A 12,472-nucleotide genomic window follows, 5' to 3' on the forward strand; every position below is an offset into this window, starting at 1 on the left:
AAAACAAGGAAGTTCAAAATGAAAAAAAAAACAAAAACAAAAACAGAAACCTTAGCCAGTTGGCTCCATACAAGTTGTTGTGTGTGTTTACATGTATGTAATTCATGTTTGGTTTTTTGGCATTTAAAACATTTATAAAAAGCACATGTTTTCATGTTCTTTTCATCTATTTTTATGAATAGTTATAATATTTGAATAGTATAACATATATATTTATATACTAAAAGTTACCATGATATTTTAGATTATCAAATGGGTTTTCAGCTATGGAATCCCAATAAAACCATCAAACATGTAAAGGAAAAAAGGGGTTATTTTATAGCTTCCTGATTTACAACCATTTTCTAGGAACGTAGTAAGCTGTAGGACAAGGGTCACTGGTACGTAGAGATTCACTTACACTCAGTATAATAAAATAATCAAAAATGAATTTTTTAGAAAAAGAAGCCAAAGCTTGAAAACTAAACAAAGCTTTGAAACTAAACAAACTAAAGCTTTTACTGTATCTTGATAGCACGGGCCTCGTAAACTCCTCATGAGGATCACCAAGAAAGCAGACTTCCCACCTCCCACCCAAGTAGAACAAACTATTCCCTAAATCATATAAAAAGCTATAGGATTTTCTGAAACAACTTACAATATGAATAAATTACAAGTCAATAAATGAATACCTCTATTTTTATGAAGCGGTCGAGAAATTTGTCAAATCTAAGAAACACCAGATGAGACTGGAAATCCCATGGTTTCAGCTCCTTATTTCCCATAAAATAGCTTGCCAATCCTTCTCTATAGTTAAAAAAACAATTTTTGAAAGTCTTTAAGATGTTAACGGCCACCTGCACCTTTTCCAGAGAGTCTTCAATTTCTCCTCTCAAAAGGTCTTCAGGCAAAAGGTAAGCTAGTGCCTAGGATTCAATGAAAGGAAACAATAATAAGAAAATGTTTAATAGTTTTACTGAAAATGACTGTTTCAATGAACTGTTTTATTTTTTCAGTGCATGATTTTTAAATTACAATGTCTAGAATTGGGCCAGCAATGCTGTAAAACAGGAAATACAAATTCTAGAAATTCAGGCACTTAGGTTTCAATGACATACTTGCATACATTAGAGACTTCTACAGGAGATGCTGCAATTTCTGGAATTAAACATTCTGCCAATGACTACATTTTTGCTAAGCTTCAAAGATACAACAACTGTGTAACCAGAATTTGCATGGCTATTCCTAGCAGCAAATATTCTGCACAACTGTTTTTTCATATAAAGAAATGTATAAGCCAGGAAGGGACATCTATAAGACCATGTATTTTAAAAATACGGTCACGTTACCTGGCAGCACAAGGTCACTTGAAAAGGTGAGAAAGAGCTAACATAGGTGATTATACCATTGGCAATTCTTTTAGGTTAGCAGACTTCTCTTCTGGGGGCTTAAACTCATTATAGGACGTAAAATCTAGCCGAGATATGCCATATGAACTAGTTTTCAATAGTGGAAATGCAAAGGCGAGAACGATTATAGAAAAACCAGCAGATTCATGTAGCAACTCTCGTAGGACCATCATTCAGTTCTTCCTTTTGCATATTTGTTATGAACTTTCACAATTTCCCTGTTTAGGAGCCTCAGGAACCTATAAAATCTAATCCTGATGCATCTTCACCTCATATAAATTATACGTTTAAACTGCACACCTTTAATTCTGCAGTTGCTTAGAAAGTTGTCACAGATCTCAATGGAGAAAGTATTGAAAGCCATTGGGTTCAGCACAGCAGATAGAAGAAATGTTTTTCTAAATGTAGACATATTGTCCTCCATCTCCCAATAATGGCTATGGTTTTACATGCAATATAGACTCTGTGCCATAAATGTGTAAAGTAGTAAGAATATCATTCATTTGGTGTCTAAAAAGCCTACTAACTAGTTCCTTCAATTCTAGCAGATCAGGAACAGTGAACAGTGGAGACCATGGTCACCTGGACAGCACATGACCCATCTAAAGGGGTACGTGAAGCTCTAGCAGCTGACTATGTCAATGGGGATGCAAGAGCCAATGCAGTGAGATCTGACTTTTCAGTAGAGGCTGGGATGTTGGAAATTCAATGAGACCTACTCAATTTAAGCATCAGAAACAATTTTTTTTTAAATTTCAAAATACTATGCAAAATAAAAGCAGTGCATTGATCCATTGGCCAAAGACAGTTGACAGAATGCCAGCTTATGACTTCTGACGTACACCACAGCAAGGGTTCAAATGTTTCATAAACACGTTGAAGTCTACACAGTCACAAAAACAAAGTACATGAAAACTATATAAGAAAATTATAAAAGGCACATAAAATGTGTGATCACACAAATCATGCAATGTACAAAATTAAGAAACAACATGGTACAAGTGTATACTCAATGAATCACTGCAAATTTTTTAAAGCTGGTAATGCTCAAAGCTGAATTATACTAAAACTTTTTACACATTGATAATAGCAATGCAATTAACATAATCTTTTGAAAAAGAATTTGTAAATATCAAATAGCGTTCAATAGTCATGAAAAGATTGTACCCCTTGATCAACATCAGGAATTTATATTAAGCCAATTATCCAAGTTAAGGAAAAGGATTTCTGTATAAAGTTGTTTTCTGCATGTTGTTTATAATACAGGAGGCTGGAAGCAACGTAAATATCCAACAATAGCAATCATTTTTCAAGAAGCTAGTAAAAAAAAAAAAGAATTATAAAATGCATAAATACGTGTAAATTTTGGAAGAAGGAAAATTTTTAAATGCTGAATTTTAGGGTGATAGAACTGCAGGACTATTTCCATTGTTATAAATTTTATGCAATAAGAGTGTTTTACAATTATTCATATACCACATATTAATAGTAATTAGAAATAAAAACTTACATTAAAATATGGAGCAAAATGAGTAAGAACTCTGTCAGCTGGGTGACCTTGAGAAAGCTATTTATCTTCTCTGAACTTTTTTTTTTAAAAAAGGGTTGTTTTTTTTAAAAAAAAATACATGAAGTATCTACTAATAGCACCTATATCATAGTGTTGCTAGAGAATTAAACTCGTAGATTCTTGTAAAGGGCTTAGAAGAATTCTGGCAAATAAGAGGCACTATACAGTGCTTGTTAAATAAGTATTAAAAATAAGTTAGACAGCAAACAACTGGGGGTGGTGGCAGGTGGTGCGGAGTTTAGCTCTTCAGAGAACCCAGGTATGAAAGTTGACTCATTGCCCATTTTTGATTCCTAACATGTTGGGGCAGATTTACTACAAAGTCCACTTGGAGAATCTAGGAAATCAGGTCGACGGAACCTTTGGACATAAGCCAAGAATAGTAACTAAGGAACAAGAGAAACGACATTATTTCCTTGGGAGCTTGGCAAACTCTGGCCATTGACACAGCCTAGGAGCCGGGGATAATAGGTTTATAGTCTTACAGGTAACCAGGGCTCCTTGCAAGCCAACTACAATAGTGAATGACAACATTTGAGGTTTCTACACTAACACAGCTTTGCAGTAAAAGTTTGGATCATTCTCAAAATGAGATGAGGATCCCTCAAAAGGGGTTTGGGAGAAGCGGTGGTCACAGTGGTTAATCCTGCAGTAGGGATCCAAGCCATTAGGACGCAGTGCACTCACTTAACAAAACAGCAAAACTGAGTCCGCACAACAGAGAAACAAATAGAATGAAGCCAGAAGAGATGCTCAAATATAGCAAGGAACAGACCTGTTATCTCCTATCAACAGCTGCAACTATTTTGTAAGGCAAGAGTTTGGAACTAACTTTTACTGAGTCTCTGTTAAATGCCACACATAGCATTTCATTGAGGTTCTCTCTTTTGATCTTTACAAAAGCCCATAAACAGGGCACTTACAAGCGTGGAAAGTGAGGCTCGGAAAAGTAATTTAACTACTCTAAAATGGTTCAACTTAATCTTTTTTATTCTCAGCTGTGCCACACGGCTTGTGGAATCTTAGTTCCCTGACTAGGAATTGAACCCAAGCCCTCAGCAGTGAAAGTGTGGAGTCTTAACCACTGCACCACCAGGGAAGTCCCCTGGTTCAATTAGATTTGAATCCTGGTTGGTCTGAGCCCAAAGTCCTTTCCATACACCATTCCACTTCTTTGGAAGCAGAGAGGAAGACACACAAGCACACCTCAATCTCATATGTATTCCAGAAACGGTAAACTACAAGTCAGGAAACCTGTTCTTTAATTTGGATTTCCCGCTAAATGCTCAAGCAAAGTGAGCAAATGATATCTTTCAAGTTTCCATTAACTCACCTGAAAAAGTATCAGGATTAGAATGGCACACAGTTCCCCAACCAGTTTCTGCTACAACACTCCTCTCTTTAACGTTTAGAAAAGCAAGGTTCTGGCCTGGGGCAGCAGAAGCTCCAAACAGGTTGCCCTGTCTATGAACAGATTTTCAGGGCTCCCAGTCCCCTCCAATTTTACCCCACTATGCAATGCAAAATTTTAAATTTCTATGTGAGTCATGAGGTGAAAACCACTGAGAAGCATTAGACTAGATCAGGGATTTAGGTCAATCACAGTTGTCCACCCTTCTCTGAGCTAGTGATCCAGGCCTGTCCAAGATATCCTATCTCCCTGGCCACATGATTGTTCCAGGTGTGAAAATAAAACCCACTGGTCCAGAAAAAAAAACAGTCAGCCTCTTTCCAGGGAAGTTCCTCTACTAGAAGGATATCCATCTGGTGCTACCAAAAGCCACCTTGGTTAACACGTGATGAGAGCCTGAGAATCAAGTCAAACACAAACGAGCAAAACAGAGCTTTGAAATTATCATCTGTGTCCCCTGGAGCAAGCTAATCTTCAAGTCTTTGCACTGTTAGACTTTCCACTTCACATGAACTTAGATACTACTCTTTTTCTGCTTGTTTGCCAGTTACAGCTGGAAACGATCCAATTCTCATAGGAAGCGCTCTTACTTAGCAACTCAAAGGCTAAGCCATATGCACAGATTCTGATTCTCTGGCATCTGTCTTACAAAAACTCCTTAGGTGTTCAGACACACGCCCTGATATAGACCCTGCTATGGACTAAAGTGTGACACCCGCTCCAAAAAAGTGCCTGTGTTGAAGCCCTAACCACCAATGTGACTACCTGGAGATAGAATCTTTAGGAGGTAATTAAGGTTAATGAGGTCATGAGGGCGGGACCCTGATCTGACAGGACTGTGGTTTTTTAAAAAGAGGAAGAGGGAGATCTTTCTCTCAGTGTGAGGGCACAGAGAAAAGGCAGCTATCTGCAAGCCAGAAAGAATTCTCTAGTCAGAACACGACCATGCTGGCACCTGGATCTGGTCTCCCAGGCTCCAAAAATGTGAGAAAGCAATTCCTGAAAATAAAGCCACACAGCCTGTGGTATTTTGTTATGGCAACTCAAGCAGACTAAGACACACACACCCTCAACAAAGAATCACTGGATGATATGCCCTGCAAGTATCTTTTAGCTCTCAAATTATGAAATATTCTCTGATATTATGGACACAAGAGTAATTAAAGTTCCCACAGGATGAGGAAGCAGTCCAATTTTTTTTAAACATTTTGCAAGTTAAGTGAAGCGTAGAGAAACAATTATAAACAAGATTTTTAAAGATCAACCATGAATCAGAATTCTTTTAATATAATTCTACTACTATTTTTGGAGGATCATTTTTTTTCTGCCAGATTCTCTTAACTTACTTCCCTTTCCAAAAGTCTTCCCCCAGCCAGTGTTCCTGTGGAAACCAAAGGGAAAGCTACAAAGAAAGTACTACGTGTGTGTGCCTTTTATTAGAAGCTGTCTTAAATCTCTTTTGAAGAAAGGTAGGATGTTAAACAAACAGAATCCAGTAACAACCTGTCCCTTGACTGTATCTGACTTATTTCCAGAGCTCCTTTGCCTTTTAGGATACAAAGTCATCTGGCCTTTGTTACCATAAAAGTCTTATGAAAAAAGAAAAGGGAAAAAGGTGTTCTGTAGACTGGATTTATTCATTCCTCCTTGATCTCATAAAACCTACCAAACGGCAATAATTCTCATTGTTCTTATGTTTTTCATGCTACATACCTGGTCAATGAAGAGATTACAAAACTCTTGCAGTAGAACTATAATCCGAACAGGGGTATTATAAAACGTGGAATGACTCCAGATCAGACAGATGGTATGAAATAACGGGGCAATTAATACACCGGTCTGTGGGAATTCCGTCTCCTGAACACATTGAAGGTGTCTCCTCAGGGGTCTCAGGTAAAGTTCCACGTCTTGGGCTTCGAGAAGAGCTGAAAGGAAACCACCGTTAATGTGAGGCAGCCTCTTTTATCTGAAGTCACTTCACAAGGTCAAGAGAACAATGCAAAACAACATGGCTGTACTTAAATGCTGCCTCTTTCTTTTTATATCACTTACCCTACCATTGACACAGGACAGGTTAGGAAGGCTTTCGACACTGTCCAGCTGTAACAACCCTTCAAAGAGAGCCCAGGCGTAGTTACTCACAAGTAAATCGCGACTGAAGACTCACCAGAAAGTTAACTCCTCCCACGCACTTGGTACCAGCACAACTGAATCATTTATTATCTCATTCTAATGTCCTATAAGAGTAACTCATACCACGAAAAATTTTCCATTATATTATTATCCACAGTGTAACTACTGAAATTGTCAAGCATGGGTGATGAAAATATTTTGAACTAGATAAAAGCAATAGTTACAGGATATTGTGAATACACTAAATGCCACCAATCTGTACACTTTAAAAACTTTTTTTTAATGTTAGGTGAATTTTACCTCAATTTAAAAAATTGTTATGCATGGTAGGAATAAGGAATACTTTTTTAAAAAGGTATATATGAAGACAACATTGAAATAGTTATGATTAATTACTGGTTAATCTAATCCAAATTTTCTCTTGATTAAAACTGGTCCTTTTAATGTACCCTAAATGGATCTCCATCAGACTTCATTGTACTCCTGAGGCTACAAATACCTTTGATTAACTGAAAATGGTCTTTATTTATGAAGGTAGGGAATGAAGGAAAGTAAATTCCTTAATTTCTGGTGTTATCCCAAAAGACTCCTGTCAGAAATCAAAAAAACAAAGCAAACTGCCAGACTCTTTTTTTTTTTTTTTTTTTGGCTGTCAGAGTCAGGTATGCACCCACCCATGTTGCTCTTCTTGACATGTAACCAATTAATCTCTCCACCTAACAATAAAGACCTGGGAAGAAAGAGAGGGTCCAGGAACTATTTTTTCCTCAGATGCACTCATGTTTTGAAATTAGTGTGTTTTCATCAGTGTTAATTTCAAAATCCAATAATTGCATGTAAAGGTAAAGTGCCCTTAAAATGTGATAAGCACTTCTAGTGATTTTACAAAGCCTCGAGCAGGTCTTTGGGAGAGCCTTCTACCTCTAACTGAGAATAGCTTTGGGCCACTTGTTCTACTGAAAGTGTTTTCTCCTGACTCTCCAGTCCATATGCTCAAAAGGCTTTGAGGACGCCTGGGATTCATTCCTGGAGAAGTTCTATTCACAGAAAATGTGAATCTTACTAGCAGAAAAAAATGCAAGCAGCTTCTGTTTATTGAGGGTACACTTACTATGTGCCTAGTACTCTGGGCACTGTATATTAGGTCTTCAATTCATTGGTCCTCAGTCAGGGGAGGATTTCCCCCAAGGGTCATTTGGCAATGTCTCGAGACACTTTTTGTCCTTACAACAGGCATGGGGGGAGTGGATAGAGGCCAAGGATGCTGCTAAATACCCCACAATGAACAGGGTGGTTCCCCACAACAAAGAATTATCCTGCCCAAAACGTCAGTGGTGACAAGGTTGAGAAACAGTGCTCTAATTCTTGCAACAATTATACAAGGAAGGTGTTAGTATGCCAAGTTGGCCAACAGAAACCAGGGACGCAGCAAATTTAAGATGTACTGAATGGATCTGGGATAGAAATACAGATCTAATGCCCGCTTGTCTTAAGGCCTCTTTTCAAACAGAGTTCATGGAGAAAAGCCTAAAGAGATAGCAAAACATTTTCAAAGTAGATTTTAAGTATTTCCTAACCTTCCACATGTTACATAGGAAAAAATTTAAAAATAATTTTCTCATGTTAGAAACAAAAACAAGCTATTGGGCCATGTTATCTTACAATTTTATCGTTTAAAACTTCAGTATCACGGATCATATCTGTATTTGCTTACACATGTCTAAAGGAACAGAAACAGAAATAAAAAAATTACGGAGGGGTGTTACGCCTGGGTGAGGTTGAAACTGGGTACTGAGAAGATAAGGAGACTTTTCACTTACACAATTTCCTTTTTAAATTAAAAATACCTGTTTATAATTTCTGGGTTTTAACAATGTACATGTATTACCTGTTCAAAATTCAACAAACAAACCCTCCTCTCTGTGTTTAATCTTCACCAAAACTTCAATGATGACTTTGCGTTCTTATGAGTTAAATAAATGATGGATGTTAAGCAAATTCAGAGATTCTACTGGGGAGTCACTGGACTAACTGCAGCCCAACTGTTGATTAGAAAACCTCCATGCTGGGCATTCAATGACCCGCTGCTAAACACCAAAGGCCTTTCCCCTCCACACACATACACTCTCACTGAAAGTTCAATCTAGAGCCTCTTTGGTAGGTACTTACTATATACCTGAAAAATGGTTTAATATAGCCGGAGAATAAACTGCAGATAATTAAGATGGACTTATCATTAGAAGAGTCAAGTGCAGTCATTTCATGAGCACGCTAAGGGTAGAAGGGTAGAGGAAGCTGAGCAGACAGGCAGGAGTCAGATCAGGAGGGACCACTGATGCCAGGCCGAGGAACATGAGTCTTACCATTTTCCACAGCCATGAGGATACCCTTCAAAGTTGGAAAATAGCTGCTTTGCTTATTTTTCAGGACCTTAACCATCTTGAGGACAATGGGAGCCTGAAGCTAAATAGAAAAAAAAAAAAATATATATATATATATATAAGCTAGATTAATGACTAAATAAATGCACTCTGCAATAAAATATTTAAATTGTATTCCATTCATGCACAGTACACACAGTATTTAATACTCAAAGACATACCTGGTTTCAAGTTAAAAATAATTTTTTTCCTTAAGACTGTATGTTATTTTACATGTATAGCTCTTAATTTGTATTTTCAAAAAGCCTGTTAATATACATTTTATTATACATGTAAAATATTAACTTTTCCATATAAAATCTGTTTCAGAAAATCTCTAACAGATAGGTGAACATGTGAATGAATGTCTTAGTTTTTAGAACATTAAACTGAATAACTTCCAATGGCAAACACCAGCAGAGGAACCAGTTAGTTCTCCCAAAGTTGCATCTCTCCACTAAGCAAAATCTACTCCTTTCCCAAATTAATTACATCAACCAGATTAATTAAATCTTACAATCTTCAACATTTCCCTTGGGAACTACTCTTTCTTTGCCACAAAGTGTTTCCAATTACTGTCAAAATAGTCTCAAAAAGGCAAAATTACTTTTAATCCCCATTAATTTTAAGAATGCATACCATACAGAACTTTGGAATAAGAAAACAGACAATTAAGTTGTTCAAAGACAGTGTATTAAACCTTTAACATTACTGGAAATCATGGCTTTGGAGACCAAACTCTACAACTGACTTTGCTAATTCAACTGACAAGCAATTTCTAGGGCTCTCAACTTACTTGATCATAAATGCATGCTAGGTTCTCTCTCCTCATCATCCAGAAATCCAGTTCAGTTTGAGGATTTGAGTGAAGACCATTCAGCAAAGGCCGCACTAAATCTTTCTCTACAATTTCTTGGATTTGATGCGACCATTTAATAACTACTGATTCAATTGCATGGAGTACTGTCCTTTCATTTGGCTCTAGTCTACAAACATTGAAATGATTAAAAATACAAAAATGAATCATTTCATCCAAATAAGGATAGGACTTGAATTTTAATAGGTATTTTATGAATCCATAAAAGCTAGTTTTCTAAATATAAATACTTCAAAATCAGATCTATTATTTTTATAGCCTCAATTTGAGTTGTGACATTGTTATTCTGTCATGGGCATGTCTCTAACATTTAAAAACTTGTTAAAGAATCATAATGCCCTCAAAAACGTTTTACTAGAAGAGTACTGTTGACATTATGGCAATTGGTACTGCTTGCTTTTTGTACAGTCTGCTTTTAGAAAGAATACTTTGAAAGGAAATAATATATATGGTGTTTCTGTACATTATTTTTTAAAGTATGCTGTAGTTATAATAATTCTGATATTTTGCTAACAGTTTGCTGGGGGTATGATATTAAATGGGTGTGTTGGCTCTCCATGTTGATATCCTGTGTAAACCATATCATTACGTACTTGGTCTCTGAATATTTCTCATCCAGGTCAACATTTCCTGCAATAGTGGGAATTGGTAGAAGAGTTCTTCTCAACATTTTGCCCCTAAAAATATGCATTTTATTTTTCATGACTTCTATGTGACGTTCCATGTCTTGTGAAATAAAACAGGACCAGGATTTATGGTTGTTCTTATTAGAAATAATTGGCACTAAAATCTAGAGAAAGAGAAACATTTTAAAAAGCAGTGAAATTAATTTATACACAATGTGCTCCTTCAAAGATTTTCTTGTCACACAAGATCAGCAACAAAACCACCCAATTTCAATTTCATAAATATCCTCCTGTGATATCTAATCTACAAAGAGATGACAAAGTCAGTGACCCATTTAGATTTAATTAGATAAATTCTTTCGAAGTGGAAATACTATACTACTTGTTCATTCATTTACCCATTTATCAAACATTTATGGAGGCTCCCAATAACTTAAACTCTGCATGAAATAAGCAAAATCACGTCAAGTAAGTAAACTGCTTTCTTAATGCAAACTGCGCACACTGGCAGGTATAGTAATGTAAAAAAATCTTCTTGAATCACATGGAGGCAAGAGTAAATTAACCTTCTCCAGCCCTGGGTGACATCCCAGTGGATTAAATTTTGATAGAAAGATGTTCATTCAATCATATGAACCTTTTTTGAACTCCTTCCACCGTTAAGTTGGAAATACCAATGAAATTATATGTGTGAAAACACTCCAAAATTATTTTGTGTTCCCAAAGCCCAGCATATCTTACGTAATTAGTAAGAGTTTGTTGAGTTAACGAAGTTGGTCTCTTCTTGCTTCCTCACTCATTTTCAATATGTACTAATTAAACATTTTCCTGACACAATCTGTCCAGACCATCAGCATTACCTATAAAATTTCCATTAGCTAAAATGCTTAGAAAATAGGTATTCCACCTTTTTAAAGCTGATTTTGAGAACACAATCTTCTAGTTAACTAAAAACAAACTGAAATTTTATTTTATTTTCCAATGGGGATAAAACAAATCTTTCCAAATTGTATTATTATTACAATTTCCTGCTTTGTACCCACTACTTGTTGAGCTAGGAGATTAGTAAGGAACAGTGTGTCTTCCATGGAAACAGCCTAAATGTCCATCAACAGATGAATGGATAAAGAAGATGTGGTAGGGGAGGAGCTTCAAGATGGTCGAAGAGTAAGACACGGAAATCACCTTCCTCCCCACAAATACATCAGAAATACATCAACACGTGGAACAAGTCCTACAGAACACCTACTGAACGCTGGCAGAAGACCTCAGACCTCCCAAAAGGCAAGAAACTGCCCACGTAACTGGGTAGGGCAAAAGAAAAAAGAAAAAACAGAGACAAAAAATAGGGACGGGACCTGCACCAGTGGGAGGGAGCTGTGAAGGAGGAATGGTTTCCACACACTAGGAAGCCCCTTCGCGGGCGGAGACTGCAGGTGGCGGAGGGGGGAAGCTTCAGGGCCACAGAGGAGAGCACAGCAACAGGGGTGCGGAGGGCAAAGCGGAGAGATTCCCGCACAGAGGATCGGTGCTGACCAGCACTCACCAGCCTGAGAGGCTTGTCTGCTCACCCGCCGGGGCGGCCGGGGACTGGGAGCTGAGGCTCGGGCTTTGGTCAGATCCCAGAGAGAGGACTGGGGTTGGGGGCGTGAACACAGCCTGTAGGGGGTTAGTGCGCCACAGCTAGCCGGGAGGGAGTCCGGGAAAATGTGTGGAGCTGCCGAAGAGGCAGGAAACTTGTTCTTGCCTCTTTGTTTCCTGGTGTGCGAGGGGAGCAGATTCAGAGCGCCGCTTAAAGGAGCTCCAGAGACGGGCGTGAGCCACGGCTATAAGTGTGGACCCCAGAGACGGACATGAGACGCTAAGGCTGCTGCTGCAGCCACCAAGAAGCCAGTGTGTGATCACAGGTAACTCTCCACACCTCCCCTCCAGGGAGCCTGTGTAGCCCGCCACTGCCAGGGTCCCGGGATCCAGGGACAACTTCCCTGGGAGAACGCACGGCGCGCCTCAGGCTGGTGCAACGTAATGCCAGCCTCTGCTGCCACAG

At 38.0% G+C, this 12,472-nt stretch overlaps 1 protein-coding gene across 1 annotated transcript in view; it reads right to left on the reverse strand.

The window, feature by feature from the left end:
- DNAH11 (dynein axonemal heavy chain 11) overlaps nucleotides 1-12,472 on the reverse strand; it is a 317,894-nt gene that overhangs the window by 290,173 nt on the left and 15,249 nt on the right. The window contains exons 3-7 of the mRNA XM_079931174.1: nucleotides 10,393-10,589; nucleotides 9,719-9,908; nucleotides 8,866-8,965; nucleotides 6,083-6,294; nucleotides 672-905 (exon numbers count right to left, since the gene is read on the reverse strand). Coding sequence (XP_079787300.1) covers nucleotides 672-905; nucleotides 6,083-6,294; nucleotides 8,866-8,965; nucleotides 9,719-9,908; nucleotides 10,393-10,589 — 933 coding nt within the window. The remainder of the gene's footprint in view (nucleotides 1-671; nucleotides 906-6,082; nucleotides 6,295-8,865; nucleotides 8,966-9,718; nucleotides 9,909-10,392; nucleotides 10,590-12,472) is intronic.

This window comes from Stenella coeruleoalba (genome assembly GCF_951394435.1).
Source record: "Stenella coeruleoalba genome assembly, chromosome: 9".
In the NCBI taxonomy this organism is placed as follows: domain Eukaryota; kingdom Metazoa; phylum Chordata; class Mammalia; order Artiodactyla; family Delphinidae; genus Stenella; species Stenella coeruleoalba.